General features: G+C 35.3%; 1 protein-coding gene across 2 annotated transcripts; it reads left to right on the forward strand.

Moving 5' to 3' along the window:
- Window positions 1–396: 396 nt before the first annotated feature.
- Window positions 397–16537, forward strand: LOC148867010 (Phosphoribosyltransferase family protein). Of its 2 annotated transcripts, XM_088980340.1 has the most exons (7): window positions 397–818; window positions 2509–2824; window positions 7110–7205; window positions 14873–14941; window positions 15029–15157; window positions 16018–16117; window positions 16205–16537. In XM_088980340.1, the coding sequence occupies exons 1-7, from the start codon at window positions 703–705 to the stop codon at window positions 16336–16338; spliced, it is 960 nt and encodes a 319-aa protein (XP_088836466.1). In that variant the 5' UTR covers window positions 397–702; the 3' UTR covers window positions 16339–16537. The 2 variants fall into 2 exon arrangements, with proteins under 2 accessions (XP_088836466.1, XP_088836467.1); XM_088980341.1 differs by lacking the exon at window positions 7110–7205 and having other exon boundaries at window positions 575–818.
- The last annotated feature ends 3433 nt before the right edge of the window (window positions 16538–19970 follow it).

Here is a 19970-nt window from a genome sequence, read left to right on the forward strand (position 1 = left end):
AAGGTTTTAGTCACAATCAAAAACTTCAAGGGATGTTATAGAAATTTATCCTTTTTTCCATAGTTTTTGAACCATTCAATCCAGGAACCATCCAATCAATTGGTTCCGTTTTACCTCAAACTCGATCCCTAGCAAAAAATTGTTGAATAGGTCAATGACCCGTTGACCTGGGCAATCGATCCATTAACCCGATCAATTCATTCAATGGTTTTGATCATTTTTTTTATTTTAATTATTTTTTAAATTTTTTGTCAGAATAGGCTATCTGTTAAAGCTGGAAATTTGAACCGTTGACCCAAAAACCGGTGGCCATAACGGTTCCGGGTCGCTTTTTAAAACATTGTTCCGTTTTTTTTTTTTTTTTTCTATTATTCCACGTGAAGATTCAATCACTTGTGGGTTTTTGACTTATTGTCTGAAACCACTCGTCATACCCTGGCCCGAATCTTGTGAGATCCGAAACATACACGAACAGAATTGGGAATAGGTTTTTAGACCCGGGTCGGATTCTCTAGTGGGATCCACGTAGTTGGCACACGGCGCGATAAATGCATTTATCGGTTGGAGGAAGGATGCTAAATAGTTGCAGCAGCTTTGCGTTTGGAGGTTGATTGGCTCTCTCTCCGCCTCACTCGTAAGTCGTAAAGCACAACGTTTTTTAACTTTTCGAAGAAAAAGCAGTGGCACAGAAGAGTAGTAGTGATGGAGAAGGCGAGGAAGGAGCAAGTTCTTCTCTTCCACTGTGTGGAGTCTGAAGATCTTGCTCGAAGAGTTGCTGCACAATCCGACTGTATTCAACTTCAGTCCATTAATTGGAGGTTTTGCCTTTTCTTATTTGTGTTAATACCGTACTGTTCGAAGAGCTCCGTTTCTCCTTTTTTCTTTTTCGTTCTAAATTCTTTTTATTTGATATAGCCTTTATGATGTTCACATTGGAAGATATTTAGTTCTGTCTCATTTATTTTTTTTTATCTATTTGAACAATTTAGTGAAAACAAGAGTTGGGTTTTTCATTTCTATATCTGGGTGTTCTTTGTTCGTCTTTTATTTACTCTTTCATGAAGTTCTTCATGGTAATCTTACAGTATTCCATTTCCTTATATTCAGCTACAGTCCATAAATTGGAGCTTTGTTTTTCCCCTTTTATCTATTTTCTTTCAGTTCTTCAAGAGCTTTGGTTCTCTTTATGTTCCTCTGTCTCTTTTTTTGTTGTTTTCTTATTCCTCCTTCTTTCGTTTAATGCAACATTTTTTTTTCATGCTTATTTGAATAATTCTTCTTCAACCTTGTTCCTTTTCCTATACGTTTGATCGATTTACCTAAAACAGGACTCGAGTTTTTCATTTCTTTACCTGGGTATTCCTCATTCGTATTTTATTTGGTCTTTCACGGAGTTCTCGGGGTAATTTTACGGTTTTTCTATTGCCTTTGAATATTTTCCCCGCGTTTATTCCTGTGTTATGAAGTATCAGACATTGATTCTTAAATTGTAGTCTTTACGTGGTGTCTTTTTTCTTCATTTTAGAAAAAAACTGAGTTATTGACCTCTTTTTTCTTAACAAATTATTTTTCATTTTTCTTGTTCTTCGATCTGTATATTCAGTGTTCTCCATATTGCATTTCTTTCTCTTTATTGTTGCATTTATCTTGAAAATGATTGTTTTTCCCATGGAGGCTCTTTGTTCATTTCGTTCTCTTTTGTTACTGACATCTTTCATGGGTTTATTTTCTGCATTTTCTCTTAAAATTTTGTTCTTTTTGGACTTTTCGTGGTCTCTCGTATCATCTCTCATCTACCTAGATACAGGAGTTTTCATCGTTATTTTCCATGTGTTTTCTTTTATCTTTTCTTTCTATTTTGAATAATTCCCCATGCATAATTCTCACTATAGGTTTTCGTATGTATAAGGGGTATGTCTAAGAAATTGTCATTATGTATATTTTGGTAATCCCAACATCAATAAAACATGCTTTCCTATGAGAGTTTTCCTTTTAAAAGTTCTTGTTCTGTTCATAATTATTGTCATTCATTATTCAATGTTAGAATCATTGTCATTCTGTGTTTATGGTAAAAGTTTTGGTGGTCATAATTCCTAAAAGACCTACGAAAATGTTTACTATTATTGGCAAATGATATTGGTAATTTTTGTTTTACAAATCCATTGGATTCTAACGATTAGACCTTTTTTTAGCTAAGATCAATAATGGAACTTTATATACATAAAAATTACCATTAATTAGTAGGTTTGTTCTATACCAAACTTCAAAACATTGTTGTGAGTGCACTGAAAAGAAAAAACTACCTTCTTTTTTCCTGAAAAGTAAGGTTTTATGTTAAGAAACCAGCAAAATTAATTAGAGGTCCATGTGCATCAAGGGATTGTACAATGGAGCTATACAAGGAGAGTACTACTTTTGAAAGAAGCAAATTATTTTCGGTTTCTAGTTGTCTAATTTTCTTTCCTATAAGAGATAAGTGATACATTTTTGGTTCTGTGCATTTCTCAGGAGCTTTGATGATGGATTCCCAAACCTTTTCATTAACAATGCCCAAGATATCCGGGGCCAACATGTTGCTTTCCTGGCATCCTTCAGCTCCCCAGCTGTCATCTTTGAACAGTTATCTGTCATATTTGCCCTGCCACGGCTGTTTGTTGCTTCTTTCACATTGGTTTTACCCTTCTTTCCAACTGGTTCTTTTGAGCGCATGGAAGAGGAAGGGGATGTTGCGACTGCATTTACCATGGCAAGGATATTGTCAAACATACCTGTATCAAGGGGTGGTCCAACTAGTTTAGTCATTTATGATATTCATGCTCTGCAGGTTGGATTGCCTTATCATTAAATAGGACAATTACTTCAGCTATAATTTGTTACTTCTTTTTAGAGTCAATTTTCTTCTATCCAACTCTTTTATCTTGCATTGAGTTAGGTTTACTAAGTTGATATTTGATAGAAAAAGGGTTAATATCTGATTGCATGAGAAAACAACAATGAGAAGAGATGAGACCGAGCAGGAAAAGGAAAATGGAAATAAAAAGAAAGAAAGACCAAGCTTGCACTCTAACATCCTATATGAAAGATATTATACAAGAATGCCCCTGAAGGCCCCAAGCAGTGTTATCAACATTGTGAGGTGATGAGGTGACTAATTGTTTTGGCCTCTCCAGTTTATGTCATGACTAGTCAGTGCCTAGGCTCTGATCTTCTAAATTTAAGGTATTAGTGCAATCTCATAAATAAGTTAATATAAATTACAATTATGCGATAAAACGGATGATGTTGAGTACTTAATAAATCTGACTTCAAGGGGGAAGTTTTTCATAATTTTATATTTAGGAGTCTACATATTTACAGATAAAAAAAGTAGAATGGACATCTAACAGAAGCCAACCTTTTAGAATTTGAAAGATCAATAAATGCTTGTAAACCCCAGACCTATCTGTGTCTTTTTTTTTTTATCAATAGACCTATCTGTTTCTTCCCATGATGAAATAAAGTGCAATCACCTTTGTCTTCAAGTTTTCAAGCCTCTCTTTAGAATGGTGCTGTTTCCATCCCTCTCCTAGTGCCAATTTCACCAAAACACTTGCACATGGCAATCCTTTAAATTCCTCTTCTTTTCTTCCATCTTTTTTTATCACTTTCTTTTGGGGAGGGGTCAGAAGAGGTTCAGTTGAATGCGTGTTTTCTCAATTCTCAATCACCTTCTATTAGTGGTTTGCGGTGTTTTTTCCTCAGTTAGATTCATTTAGCAGGAAAGGTTTTCATGGTTTGTTATGGCAGTCTTTGTTCCCACTGATACGAAGAATGTGTGGTAGCTGAAGGGGTTATTGGATTATTTATATTGCTTGGGAGAATCTTTGTGTGTGGATATTATAGTGTTGTCAACTTGTGCATGAGAATCAGAGGTTGTAAAATTATTACCCTTGTAGAATAACCAATATATTCTGGTTATGTCCTTCTTTGGTTGCTATATTTTGGTAATTGTCAAGTGTCCTCTTCACAATAAAAACAAAGTTAACGATCCTTTCTTGAGTTGTATCACAAATTTCTACAAGACCAACTTTTGGCCAGAGTTGGAAGTAAATGCCCAGAAGCGAAACTGCAGCAGGAGTGAGATTAGGAGTAGAAAAGGATCATCCAATGTGGAAAATTCTGAATTTATGGAGTGGCACTAGATTGTATGTGCTTGGTGTCCATAGTGAACTCATTCAGTTGGTTCCAAGGTCTGCAATTTTATTGAATGACAACCTAGATGGGGTTAAATCATTAAGGTTACTTGGGGAGACTTACTAGGGATCAGATATACCAGGAGGATGGTTTCATTGTATCTTTTTACTACTTCCATTTGATATGGGTCATTTTCTCAAAGGGTCCATGATTTCTTAGTCTTAGACATTACAAAAGAGTAGCATGTTTTTGATTTCCTTATCTTGTGAATCCTTCTTCAATACCCTTCTCACCCCCTATACTATTTGGAATGGGTTGGTTCCACAAAAATTAGGATATTTTGTTGGGAGGTCCATCACCTGAAAATTGACCCGTGAGATCCTACAAAAAAGAAGACAATATTGGGATTTATTACACCATAAATGCTTTCTTTTATAAGATTTTAAATTGTTAAATGGTTAAGATTTTATTGATAAATTGATATGAAAGAAAGAATGATATGTACGTCAATGCTTTCTTTGGAATGCAAATGGTCAATCTAATTTCCAACTTTTCATTTACTGGTCGCCTGTGTTTGCATCTTGTATTTGGGAGTGGCCTTTTTTCTCTTTTTCGTTGCAGGTGGAATCTTCTTGAAGATGTTGGAAGTCTATACAAAGGGCAGTGATTTTATAGACCATTTGGGAAGAAAGGAGTGAGAGATTTTTTAGAGAAATCTCATTCTAAGGGGAAGTCTTATTAGAGAACATCTAGGTTAGAGTGGTCCATTGGCTAGAAACACTAGAATACTAGGTATCTTTGCCCCTTTCTCTACAGATGACATTATGAGAGGATGGCTATTGGTGGAAAAATCACCTACAACAAGATCAACACTTCCAGTGGAGTGGATCCACCAAACAACAATCTGCTAAAGCTAAATTTTGAGAGATGCAGTATGGGCAATGCAGGGTTGGCCAAAACTGGAGGAGTGTTTTTAAACAACCTTCAAGAAATAACAGCCATATTTTCTAGACCAATAGGTGTTGGGAACATGATAAGTGCTCAAATATTGACTATCCTTCAAGATCCAAGGCCGAGTGGAGACCTTGGTTTAGAAATATAGAGGTGGAAGGGAACTCCAAGGTAGTGATGGATTGGCTGAAAAATTGTTGCAAAGTTCTATGCAGTATAGACATTTGATGAGGAGAGTCTAACAACTGATGGGAGAAGTGGGGATAGGTTTCCCTACAACTTAGTGCCTGTAAAGGATTGGTAAAACCAATAAGCTTTAAGCATTCTGCAATCATCTTTGTATCTTAATCTGTGGCAAAGAAACTTCAGAAGATTGCATATGGAGGTAGATTGTTATTTGGCGACCATGAGGGTAGTATCATACTAAGCTTTTCAGGCCCAGTGGGACAGGGAAATTCTTCTAGAGCTGAACTTTTGGCCTTGGTTCAGGGTTTGAAGTTGTTGGTTAGGCAGGAGTTAAGGAATGTGGAAGTTGAAGGTGACTGGTTTTAGGCTGGATGACAAGGCAAGACCAAATTCCTTGAAAGTTCAGACCTATAGTCAGAATGGATCAAACTCCAGCTGTTGATTTGAGTGCTTCAGTCAAATGGATGCCTAGGAATGCTAGTATTTTGGCTGATTCTTTGTCTAAGGCTGGGGTTGGCAAATCTTGTTTAGATTAGGGATGCCCAGGACCGGCTGCTAGTTTGCTTTGTTGTGTTTTATTTTTTCTCTGTTGTCAGCTGTGGATGGCCTCTTGGGAGGCCCAGCATTGTACGCTTTTTTGGCTGTACTTTTCGTGTGCTGCTTGGTGTTTAATGAATATTTTCCCTTTGTTGCTTATCAAAAAAAAGTTTTATTTCCTTTCAGAAAACTGTATCCAACTCTGGGAGTGGTAATGAAGGATTTGAGGAGTTTGATTCATTTGATGATTTGAAGTTGATAGTGAATGAGCAGGAGGTCAATCAAGAGCAAAAGTCTATTTTTAAGTTAATAATCACTTTGCTAAAGTTAGCAGCAAGTGGGATTTTTCCAGATGTTGGGGGTTGCATCAAATACTTTAATTATTTGTTCATCATGATCATTAACAGCATAAGGTCAAGAAGGTTTGTGGAGGCAGTGAGAGGTCTGTGGTACTTAGAGTGTAGTATGGAATAGACGAACTGTGATGAGATTTTGAATGAATTAATTAGAGTTGCAAGGTAAAAGGAGCACCCGAAAGGACAATAGGCACAGTTAAAGTTTGGGGGAGGGGAAAGCATGGATGAGTAACTTCTAAATGGATGTCATTTTAGTATGGGTTTGAAACATAGTTCTAATTTCCTTATTTTGGGGGATCTGTTCTTTCTGAGTTGGGCTTCTGTTGGTTATTTTTGTTGTCTAACATCTTCTTTAGTCAATGTTCCTTTTTTGTATAGCTCATCAAGGTGTTTTGATTTGTTGAAAGCTTCTGATCTTTTTCTCTCTTTTCTTATTTCTTTTATACTGTACTTGAATGCTCTTATATATCTTTTGGTCTTTCATACAGTTTTTTTTTTTATCAATCCAACCAAAGAAAAAAAAAACTAAAAAAAAAAAGAAAAGAAACAAAAAGTAAGCATCATGTACTTATTACTTTATTAGTTTCTTTTTATTGTTGCTGCTGTTTATGTAAACGATTAATTTATCAACTGGGCCTTTCAAATATTAAAAATTGGTCCTAGAACTTATGTCTACATCCAAACTGATTATAATCTATGTTGGCATTTTATTCTTCAGTCCCTCTTCTTGATTTTACCATGGGAGGGGTGCTCATATGCCTTGGGAATGGGTAAATGGTCATGCCTGCACATACATGCATGTGCTCTCAGCATGATGAACATGATCCTAGTGTCAAAATATTCTTTATTGCTCAGTCTTGTAAATTTTGATTCTGGTCTCAGAAGTTTCTTTCTTGATTTACACAGGAAAGGTTTTATTTTAGTGATCAAGTTTTGCCTTGTTTTGAAACTGGGATACCATTGTTGAAGCAACGTCTTAACGAGCTTCCTGATGCTGATAATGTGAGTAAATTTTAACTTCCACCCCAACATAAATTATAAATTTTGCTGGTATTTTTTGAAAGGCAGTAATGTAATGTATGTATTAAATAGGGAAACTTGCAAGAGTTATACAAAGAGATCAAGCTATCCCTATATGATGAGTGACTTAACATAGATAAGAGTTTGGATATAATCACAAACAAATGTCGAAAGAAAAATTGGAACAAAGAGGAACATCCTTGAATGCCTTGTTTACTAAAGGTGAAGAGTGAACCCTTCCCACCAGGTCCACTACTTAAAATTTCATCTTTATCAAAGGTGAACATGAACACTTGCCACCGCTCTCCTTAAAATTTCATCTTCCTGGGATACTTTATTGTTAAAAAAAATTGTCATGTTCCTTTGAGTCCAAACTGACCATATTTACTGCTGTGTGATGGAACTCCAAGCAGTCTTAGTATCTTACACTTTTTTATTTTGATAAGTTATCTTACCCCTCCTATTAAGAACTCTAATAGATGAACCTTTCAATCAAAGCCTCTTAACTGTTCTTGGGAAGACCCAACTGATGTTGACAAATTGGAGGAAATGAGCCCAATTTAGAATTTATTGAGCAATGAACAAAAAGATGGTTTGCTAATTGAAATTCAAATTGCAAAACATATAGCAGGAAGTGGGATTTTCCTTACCTCTACTAATCAAATTTTCCTGCTTAGCCATTAGACTGCAGTCCAAGTCATGAAAGCAAGTTTAGATGGCACCAAGGGTTCCCATTGCAGTCCAAGCTGCATCGTTATCAACCAGTTTATATAGTTGAATCACAATTGCCTCCTTGTTTTATGTGGTAGCATATAATTTTGGAAAGATTTCAAAAAAGGGTTCTGTTATCTCACCAGGCATCCAAGAAAAATGAATCCTGGACCCATTTCCTACTTTATGCGATACCATTGTTGAAATGTTCAATGTGATGCCAGTAAAAAATGTTTTTACTGCTTCTTTAGTTCCTTTGTTGTTATTGTTTACATGGTTTGTTACTGTGTTCACTATTATTTTCAATAGGATAAGGGACGTATGGATCCTAAAGAAAATATCTTCACCTCTATGTGCCTATGACCAGAACATGTTTTGGATTTTCCCATACTTTGGTCCTCTCTCTCTCTCTCTAAGATTCACAGACATACAGTTTTTTGCAAATCTGCATATATGTACTTGTATATATTTTCTAACTTCTGCTATTCTGCATATTAATTTTATTTGTTTTCGGTAGAAGGTTTTATGAATGTTTAATGTAGAGAACACTGAAGCGGGCCCCACAGCTACGATCCCACTGTGTTCGTAGGGTAGAAGATATTCTAGTCTGCCTAGGGTTAGCTATTGGTCATTTAGTTGTTTAAGTTGTTATTTATTTCAGTCTTTGTTTTACTCTTTTTGTTATGTAAAGACTAAGGGCAGATCTGTCATTTCCATGTAATGAGCATAACCTATAAATATTAATTAAAGTGGCGGCGGCAGAACATGAAGCTTCTACTCCTCCTTTCAACCCTTGTGTTCTACTGCTTCTTCTCCCTCTTTCTCTTCTCTCCTCTTTCATTTTGCTTATCTTCGATCCTGAGATTCATTAGGGTTCAAGACTGATAACAATCCTGAATTTCTAGTTGGTATCAGAGCCAGGTTCTCTCATGTGAGTCTAGTCCATCCGACCACATGAGAACCATCTAAGGCTGGAAGACTGAGAAAGCAGAGTTCGTTGACTGGTTCTTGGAGATCTCCAGAGGATTAGCAGCTGTTTGAAGAAATATCACAGTTGTAGCAAGTTGGTGATCAGGAAGAATCAGAGAAGGCTAGGGTTCGGGTAACCTTGGTAGGCAGCGAACTACATTCTACTGTAAGTTTTTTACTTTTTGAGAGAAGTAACATCAGAAAAGATAGGTTGGACCTATCCAGTAAGGGTGGCCGAACTACTCTAGGGTTTTATCTCTCTATTCTTTAGGGTTTCTCTAGGGTTTTGTCTTATCCCTACGGAAAACCCTAGTATTAGGCCAAAACTTGTGATCTTATTCCTGTGGAAAACCCTAGAATTCTCCTCAACATTGATAAGTTTTAGGGTTTCATATTAACCCTAATACAAACATTATCCGTAAGGCTCTTAGGACTGATTAAAACCTCGAATTGGCTTCAGCATATCAGATTGCCCTTCAAACTGTGTTTCAGTCTTCTTTTGGGGTTTCAAACACTTTTGAAGGGGTGAAAACAGTTCGGACTGTTGCTGTTGTGTGTGGTTATTGATTTCAGATCAGTCTTATATATATTTCATGCACATCTATCGTGAGTACAGATTGGTTCTCTACTGATTTTGTGACTGTTGTTGGGACTTCTAGTGCTGGTTTTGACTGTAGTACCCATAATCTTTGATACTTTTGGTTCTTGACTGAAATGGAGCTTAAAAATCAGGCAGAAGGTAGTTTTGGGAACAACAGTTATGGTGGTGGTTCTGAGACAGGTTTTCAGATTACAACTGTAAAGTTTGATGGATCAAACTACTTGGAATGGGCCCAATCAGCCATGATGGCTATTGGGGGAAGGGGCAAAGTAGGGTATTTCTTGGGAGATGTAGCAGAACCTTCCAAGGGAGACCCTACGTATACCAAGTGGGTCCAAGAAAACTACTTGGTTATGACATGGCTCTGTAATTCAATGCAGCCCCATATCAGCCGAAATTACTTATGGGCAAAGACAACCAAGGAGATATGGAATGTGATGAAAGAGACTTACTCCCAACCCCTTAATGTTGCCAGAGCATATGAGTTGAAATGTGAGGTGAATGCCCTTAAACAAGGAGAGAAACTGGTGTCAGTCTATTTCTCTAACTTGCAGTCCCTGTGGCATGAGATTGATCACTTAGAGACTCTTGAGTGGGAGAGTCCCAAAGATGCTCAGATACATAGAAAGCACATTGAGACAAACAAAGTGTTTGAGTTTCTAGCAAGACTAAATTCAGAATATGATATTGTGAGGTAGCAGATCTTGACCAGAGATAGTGTGACCCTCTCTCAGACATACTCCTTAGTGCACAATGAAGAGACCAGGAGGAAAGTCATGATGCAACCTCAGCCGCTTACACCTACCTTGGTAGTTGTCAAACCCAAAACAGAGGGTGATTCAGAGAGGGACAGAAAGAAGGAAGATAAAAGGGATGTGGTGTGTGAGCATTGCAAGAAACCTAAACACACAAAAGAAACATGTTGGAAGCTGCATCCACATTTGGTCTCGGCAAAGTTGAGAAATAAAAGGAGTAATGCTCATGTGGCTACGACTATTGATTCAGCATCCTCATCTGGCACGAGAGGCACACCATTAGAGACCTTAGCTACAGTTTGGGCAGCTCTAATACAATTGGAGAAGGAAGTTGGTAGTTCAGCTCAGTTACCGCAGTCATCATCAGCTCCAGCTACATCGGCCTTTGCACACTCAAATACTCGAGCCTCAGCCTACCATGCCTCCGCTCCAGGTACTACTGAACCGTGTTGGGTAATAGATTCAGGTGCATCTAACCATATGACCAGCTTGCCCTCTCTGTTTACTATTTATCACTTATCTTCTGGTAGGGATAAAGTATCTATAGTTGATGGCTCTCTTGTCCCTATTTCTAGCAAGGGCGACATCAAACTGTCAAATACTATATCCTTGTCCTTTGTCTTGCATGTTCCTAAACTGGATACTAACTTCCTTTCCGTCAGTAGCATTACCAAACATTTGAACTGCTCAGTAACTTTCTTTCCTGACCGATGTGTTTTTCAGGACATGGAGACGAAGAAGGTGATTGGGACTGGCTGTGAGACGAATGGGATCTATCTGCTCGGGGAGAGTTCTCGTCGGGAAGAGTCAGTGGATAAGAAGTTACTTGTTTCTCAAGTTGTGAGTCCGGTTATGTTGTGGCATAACCGATTGGGTCATTTATCTTTTTGGTCCTTGAAGAGTTTGTTTCCTACTTTGTTTGAGTCTGTTGAGTCATCTCAGTTGAAGTGTGAAAGTTGTGAGTTGGCTAAACATTGTAGAAACTCTTATTCATTGAGTAATAAAAGGAGTAATAGTTCTTTTGATATTGTGCATACTGATGTTTGGGGGCCATATCACATTCCTTCCATGGGGGGGTACAGGTATTTTTTGCTATTTGTTGATGACCACACCCGTTTTTCATGGGTTTATCTTATGCGATCACGAGATGAGGTGCCTGTCCTGACCCAAAACTTCCACCAAATGATCTAACACAATTTGATGCCAGGATAAAAGTACTTAGATCTGATAATGCAAAGGAATACTTTGCTAAGCCATTGGCATCGTACCTCCTTAATCATGGGGTTATCCACCAGAGCACGTGTCCTCATGCACCTCAGCAGAATGGGGTTGCAGAGAGGAAGAATAGGCACATCTTGGAGGTGGCTAGAAGTATTATGTTTACCTCCAATGTCCCTATTCGCTTCTGGGGTGATGCTATCTTTACAGCGGTATATCTTATTAATCAGATTCCTTCTCGGGTTATTGATATGAAACCTCCTTTTTCCCTTCTATACCCCAATGAGGAGTTGTTCACTATTCCCCTCAAAACATTTGGTTGTACCTGTTTTGTTCAGCTTCTTGGTCCCAATCACTCCAAGTTTCAACCCAAGGCTTCCAAATGCATCTTTCTTGGTTATGCACAAACTCAAAAGGGTTATTGTTGTTATGATCCTGTCTCAGGGAAGAAGTTTGTATCCATGGATGTCACTTTCTTTGAGGAGACACCCTACTATTCTCGGGTCTCTCCTCAGGGGGAGAGTAGTGAGCGTGGAGATTTGGGTCTTTTTCTTCAAGGGGAGGAGGAGTGCAGTGAGGACAAGGTTAATACCTTTGGGGCTGTTCCCTTACCTATTCCAGTTGATGATGAGGGTTGTAGTAGCGAGGGTGGTCAAAGGGATCGGGAGTTGAGAGTCTATCATAGGCGATGCATGCAGATTGATCCTGATCATCAGTAGTCCCAGCCAGCTACAATCTCTTCTGCGGCTCCAAGTCCAGATATTACAGTCCCAGGGCCCATAGAGACTCCTTCCATTATTGCTACCTCACCCTCTGCAGATGACCTTGACCTTCCCATTGCCCTCCGTAAAGGAAAACGGCATTGCACCACATCTACAACCCACTGCATCTCCCAGTTTTTGTCCTATGATCGCCTGTCTCCCTCCTACAGGTCCTATCTCACCTCTGTTGCTGATGTCCCTATTCTGAGAACAGTGCAAGAACCCTATCAGTCCCGGAGTGGAGAGGTGTAATGCAAGTTGAAATGGATGCCCTGTTGAAAAATAATACCTGGGAGCTAGTTGACTTGCCCAATGGAAAGAAACCAGTTGGATGCAAGTGGGTATTTACTGTGAAGCATAATGCGGATGGTTCCATTGAGAGGTACAAAGCTCGGCTAGTTGCAAAGGGGTTCACTCAAACTTATGGTATAGATTACTTGGAGACATTTGCCCCGATAGCCAAGATGACCACCATTCGGGTTTTATTATCTCTTGCAGCAAGCTACATGTTATCAGTCAGTACATGCATTCTCCTAGAACCACACACCTTCTAGCAACAGAAAGAATACTAGCATATTTGAAGAGATGCCCGGGTAGAGGTATACTGTTCAAGAACAATGACCATATGAAGGTGGAAGTCTATACAGATGCCGATTGGGTTGGGAGTGTTGATGACAGAAGGTCTACCTCTGGATATTGTGCTCTTGTGGGAGGTAACCTGGTTTCTTGGCGGAGTAAGAAACAAAGTGTTGTCTCTCGATCCAGTGCTGAAGCTGAGTATAGGTCAATGGCTAATGGAGTGGCTGAAATTCTTTGGCTGAGAATACTACTTGATGAGTTGGGTGTTGAGTATGAGAAGCCCCTGATACTGTATTGTGATAATCAAGCGGCTATTAATATAGCACACAACCCAGTGCAGCATGACAGGACTAAACATATTGAAGTTGATCGACACTTTGTACGAGAGAGGGTCTCATCACAAGAAGTATGTCTCCCATACATCACCTCCAATATGCAACTGGCAGATATCCTCACTAATGTTGTATCACGGAAGAAGCTAGAGGCAAATCTATCCAAGTTGGGAATGATAAACATTTATTCCCAACTTGAGGGGGAGTGTAGAGAACAATGAAGTGGGCCCCACAGCTACGGTCTCACTGTGTTCGTAGGGTAGAAGATATTCTAGTCTGCCTAGGGTTAGCTATTGGTCATTTAGTTGTTTCAGTTGTTATTTATTTCAGTCTTTGTTTTACTCTCTTTGTTATGTAAAGACTAGGGGTAGATCTGTCCTTTCCCTGTAATGAGCATAACCTATAAATATTAATTAAAGTGGTGGCGGCAGAACATGAAGCTTCTACTCCTCCTTTCAACCCTTGTGTTCTACTGCTTCTCCCTCTTTCTCTTCTCTCCTCTTTCTTTCTGCTTATCTTCGATCCTGAGATTCATTAGGGTTCAAGACTGATAACAGTCCTGAACTTCTAGTTTTAATATAGAAGATTTTGTTGATGTGGTTTCTGAATGGTGTAGCTTTTGTTTAAGTTTTAGGGTTTATTTATTTTTTCTTCAAAACATCTTTGATTATTAGGAGCTTGAACCTCCATGTTGATCCAATTATTATAGGATTGGAATTGGATCTCTTATACGGGGATCTGAGCAGTGATTTAAAAGGTGCACCTTGGCACTCAGGCAAGGCGCGTTTTAAGGTATGCACCTTGCCAAGGCCCTAGGCGCAGCACTTTCAAAAGGCATGCACCTTGCACTTCAGACCAGGTGTGTGCCTTTTTTATTTTTTGTGCTTTTTGCTCTCTTTTGAACTTAATGGCTGGGCTGAAGTGGAATAACCTCTATTTGCTAATTTTGTCCATTCATTCATCCTAGTAAAATATCCTCTTAAAAGACAATTAAAATTAAAATTTTTTTTTTTTTTTTGTGTAAGGATTAAGAATTTAAGACCCTAACATGGACTTGTTTGGGCTTGCCTCAAGGGGTTTGGTACAAAGGTGGCTTGTAGAATCAAGAATCCAAGATGTTTTTACATCACATTAGCTATTTGAACTTTGAAGTAATGCAATTGAGGAAAAAAGAAATTCTGGGTTTTACATGATTGAAAATGTTTTATATGTTTGATTTAAATTTTCATATGAATATGCTTTACATGTTATGTTTATGTATTTTAATTTTAGATAATAGGTTTTTTAAAATATTTATTTTAAAATTTAAGTTTATTTTTATTAATATTTTTTATATTATGTTTAGTATTTTTAATTTTTATGCATTTTGGTTCATGGGAATAGGGGTCTGGAATTGGAATCGGAATGGACCATTCCGATTCCAACTGTTTGGTTGGATAGAATTGGAATCCCATTCCCATTCCTGCTGGAATGGCATTTCCCTGTTTGAGGGAATGGCCATTCCCTGCCCCTCCCTTGGGAATGAAATCCCATTCCTGTTGATTTCAATTCTCATTCCCATTCCTGTCTGAACCAAACAGACTATGGGAATGGACCATTCCAATTCCTATTCTGGAGGATTTCGAATCCGATTCCGATTGCAAATCAAACGGACCCTAAATCAGATTTGACCTTGACAGCATGAATTTTTTAACTCCATGATCTTCTTTAACAATTGCTCTAGATCAGCATTGCATTTCCAGACGATGGAGCATGGAAGCGATTCTACAAGCAGTTGCAGCATTTTCCAATGGTTGGGCTCATTCCCTATGTTCAAGTTTGGTTTACTATTGTTGACTGGTGCTATTAATTTGGAGCTTTGTTCTTATTGAATGGGCAGATTGTGTGCACCAAGGTTCGTGAAGGTGATAAGAGGATTGTTCGCCTCAAGGAGGGAAATCCTGAGGGTCGTCACGTGGTTATTGTTGATGACTTGGTACAGTCAGGAGGAACACTTATTGAATGCCAGGTATGAATTGTGTAAACATGTAATAAATACCTTGTTGTCATTGTGCCAGTATGCCTTGTAAGAGGTATTAAAAAACAAAAGTATTTGAGTATGTCTGTGTATTGCATTTGTTTTGTTCGTGTTGATAGTTACAGTGTTTGTAAAAATATAAAGGGAGAGTCCCAAATACTAGAGCACGGTACAAAGTCAAGGGTTGGTGGCATTAAGGATATGACTTTTAGAGACTGGGAATTGCAAGGATGTATTCTTGATACCAATTGGTCCACTCAATATGATAATTTGAAACTCATTGATGTTTCTCCTGGAGAGTATTCCGTCCAATCATTGCAGAATTAAAGATTTCTCCCTCTAGTTTATGTGCCAAGCATAACCAAGTTGGTGATTTCTCCCTGTAGGATCGCCTAATTGACTGCCTTTGGCTGTATAAAACAGGGAAAGAGGGAAGAAAAAACAATGATATATTTGTAATACTAGTTGGATGATGAAGTTAAGAAACCTTGGATTTCAATCTTGGGAAAACTAGTTCGATCAAGTGCTCAGGAAATCAGAGCTTGAGCTTTAGACTATGGTCTTTTGTGCTCCTAATTTTTACATAGAAAAAATAAGACCATTGTTTTCTTTAAGTTTTATTATGGCTGCTGGTGTTACTACCGTTTGATCCCCCTTTCCTCACATTCCTCATGGGGTTGCATTTTATATTGTCTTTGCATTAGAAATCCAATTGATCTTACTAACTGATCTTTAGCATGAAAAAACAAAAGGAGGTTGGCACGCAGTCATGAGAAACAAGAACCTAAATGTGAACATGATTTTAAGTAATCATGGTTGTACTGATACTTGTGTTTGTGTGACTCTTCTAGAAAGTTTTGTCTGCTCATGGAGCTGCAAAGGTTAGTGCTTATGTCACTCATGCAGTTTTCCCCAAGATGTCATACCAGCGGTTCACCCACAAAGACGATGGTATGCTTTTTTATTGTTACCTACTCAGACATAGCCCTCTTATTAATTATTTTCTCTTCAGTTTCTAATTTCAGTCCATTTTTTCAGAGAACTCAGAGAAGGCATTCACCTGCTTCTGGATCACAGATTCCTGCCCCCTAACTGTGAAGGCTATAGCAAACAAGGCTCCTTTTGAAGTTCTTAGTCTTGCAGGGTCCATAGCAGATGCCCTCCAAATCTGAAATGCATTCCAGGGCTTCAGTTAGTGAACAGGGATGAGGAAATGCATGCAAAAGCTTTGTTTTTTTTCTTTTTTAACATGATCATCAAATATTCATGAGGCATCTCCGAGATGTACCCAACAATGTAATTGGTATGCTTTATTAGGTGGGAGTTACTAATGTCGCAGGTAAATAAATCTTTCACCATTATAGTCTGTCATCTTGGATGTGGAGTGTGGATGGTTGAACCCATGAATTGGTAACCTGGACAGCCAACGGATGCTTTTGGAGGTCCCAGGCTGAACCAGTAAAATACGGTCTGAGAATTTCTCAAACCAAATCGAACTGTTTTTATTGTCATACCGAAAAAATCAAATTGTTTTGGCATGGAAACGGTTTAAACTTGGTTAGAACAATATATTTTTAATACCCTGATGTCCATTCCATTAATAACCAAATATAGTTTTTAAAGTTTATTTTATTATATATTACATATTATTGTATATTTTATATACTAGTAATCAAGTACGTGCATTGCACATGAGATATTTTTCTTCATATTAATTACTTAAATTTTACAGATAAAAATTGAAAATTAACAAAAGTAACAATATGATTAAAAACAAACTTAAATGCTTCTAGCAATGTGTGCATGCATTGTACTTAGAAGTTTTGAATTACAATAACAATTATTATTATTATTATTATTTTTTATTAAATTTTGTATTTTATTTGTCATAAATAAAAATATTTTTTATTTTAACAATTATTTTGTTTAATATGATGAATATGTAACATTAGAAATATTCTCAAATGTTTTTGACAAAATTTTGTACTTTTTCATTTTTGTTTTCTATCTTTTTTTTAAATATTTATTATTCAATTATGACATTATGATTTTCCTTAAAAAGTTGGATCATTGACCCACCATCTAGATAAGAAAATAGTGTTGATTTCAGATGAATTATAATTATATATTTCATCAACATTATATAAATATTTTTTACTTATTACACTTAATTTGTGTTTGATATAATTAATATATATTTTTTTATATATTCTTTGGATTACTTATACTTTTTTATCTTTTTAAAGATTTATTATTTAAATATCATATCATCGATTGATTCATTTGACCCAAACCACTAACCCACCACCCAAAAAAGAAAATATTTGATTTTTAGGATTATATTAAATTTTGTATTACATTTCCATTATTAATAAATTTATTTCTTATGTTTAATACTTATTTTTGTTATTTTATCAAAAACTTCTTTTTTTTTTCAATATACTAAATGCATAATATTAGAGATGCACTCAATATTTTATTTTTTTATAAAAATATAACATTAGATATGTGCCCATATTTTTCTCTATTTTTTGTGATTCTTTGTATTTTTTATTTTTAAAAATTTTATTATCTGATTATGACATCCTTTTATTTCTAGGTTTGGTTATAAATTTGGAATTCCATTTTCATCATTAATAAAAATACTTCTTACATTGTTATACTTGTCTTTGTTTAGTATAATGAATATACAATATTAGAGATATCTTTAATTCTTATTATTTTTTGTATTATATATTTTATTTATTTTAATTTTTTATTATTTAATTATAGCATTATTTATTAACACATTTGACCCTAAATGGTTGAATTGTTTACCCACCACTAGAAGGGAAGAAAATGTTTTTTTCTTAATTATTTTTCAAAATATTTATTTTTATACTATTAAAATTAATGTTGTGGATTTAATTAGTAGAATTTAATGATAAAAAATATATCTTAAATATAGGATTAATGAGAGAATATATAGGAAAATAGTTTTATTTCCAGTTTCTTTTAAATTTTACATTCCATTTCCAATATTAATAAAAGCATTCTTATTTATAATACTTATTAATGTTTAATATGTCAAATATATGATGTTAAAAATGTTCTTAATTTTTGTCTTTAATTTCTATATTCTTTTCATTTTATCTATTTTTGAATTTTATTATTTAAGTGTGGCAATATGAATTTTTATTTTAACAAATATTTTTATTTAATATGATGAATGTTGAACATTGGAAATGTTTTCAAAAGTTTTTAACAAAATTCTTCACCTTTCCATTCTTTGTGTTCTATCTTTTTTTTTTTTAATTTTTTATTCAACTATGACATCATGAGTATCTTTGAAAAGTTGAATCATTGACCCACCATCTAGATAAGAAAATAGTTTTACTTTTGAATCAATTGTAAATTATATATTACATCTACATTATATAAATAATTTTTACTTATCACACTTAATTTCTGTTTGACATAATTTAGATATAATTTTTTATCTATTCTTTTGATTACTTGCATTTTTTATTTTTAAAGGTTTATTATTTAATTATCATATCATCAATTAATCCATTTTACCCAAACCGCTAACCAATCACCTAAAAAGAAAATAGTTTGATTTCTTAATCAACGTTAAATTTTGTATTACATTTTTATCATTGATAAAATTATTTCTTATGCACAATACTTATTTTTTTTTTCAATACAATCAATGTATGGTATTAGAAATGTACCTAGTATTTTTATTTTTATAAAAATATAACAACAAAAAAGTGCCCCAAATTTTTTTCTTTATTTTTTTTTATTCTTTATATTTTTTTAAATATTTTCTTATTTGATTATGACATCATTTCATTTCTAAGTTGGTTTTAGATTTTCCATTTTTATCATTAAGAAAATTACTTCTTACATATAATAATTATTTTTGTTTACTATAATGAATATCTAATATTAGAGATATACCCAATTCTTTTTCTTTTTCTTTTTTGTATTTTTGATATTTTATTTATTTTTAATTTATTATTTAATTATGGTATTATTAGTTAACCCATTGACCCAAATGGTTAAATTACTTATCCCCCTCCAAGAGGGAAGAAAATGGTCAAATTACTTTTCAAAATATTTATTTTTATGCTATTAAAATTAGTATTGTGTATTTAATTAGTAGAATTTAATGATGAGATCTTAAATATATGATTTAATGAGAAAATATATCTTAAAGATGAGATTTAATGAGAGAATATGAAAAATAGTTTTTTCTCAATTGGTTTTAAATTTTATATTCCATTTTCATCATTAATTAAAATATTTCTTATTTATCATACTTATTATTGTTTAATATATTGAATATACTATGATAAAAGTGTCCCCATTTTTTTAATTTTTACATTTTATCTATTTTTGAATTTTGTTATTTAATTGTAGAAACATGGATTGACCCATTTCACTCAAAATAGTTTAATTTCTTACCACCACCTAGATGAAAACACTATTTTTTTAGGCATATTTTAAAAGTATAAGTTTTTATGTTATTGAAATTATTAATTTATTATGTATGGATTTAATTAATAGAATTTAATGACGAGAAGAAACAAAAATGCCTTAAATATATGATTCAATGAAGGTAAATGCAAATAAATAACTTAAATGTTAGATTTAATGAGAGAGGACTCAATGCATTGAATATCATTCTTTTTTTTTTTTTTTTGCTTCATGGGGCTACACAACAGGGGGTAGCCCATCCCCTTTCCCTTAACCCCACCCCCCCAACCCCCGGTGGTAGTGGGATTTGATCTCAGGTCTCTACTCTGACAAGTCAGAGAAC

This window comes from Nelumbo lutea, chromosome 3, assembly GCF_056320005.1.
Source record: "Nelumbo lutea isolate HS-2025 chromosome 3, American lotus-T2T, whole genome shotgun sequence".
Taxonomy (NCBI): Eukaryota; Viridiplantae; Streptophyta; class Magnoliopsida; order Proteales; family Nelumbonaceae; genus Nelumbo; species Nelumbo lutea.

Excerpts from the sequence above, each read along its gene's own strand:
- LOC148867010 (XM_088980340.1), top strand. The coding sequence starts at position 703 with ATGGAGAAGGCGAGGAAGGAGCAAGTTCTTCTCTTCCACTGTGTGGAG. Across the intron at positions 2,825-7,109 it reads ATGATATTCATGCTCTGCAG|GAAAGGTTTTATTTTAGTGA; the intron begins GTTGGATTGCCT and ends TGATTTACACAG. Across the intron at positions 16,118-16,204 it reads GTTCACCCACAAAGACGATG|AGAACTCAGAGAAGGCATTC; the intron begins GTATGCTTTTTT and ends CCATTTTTTCAG.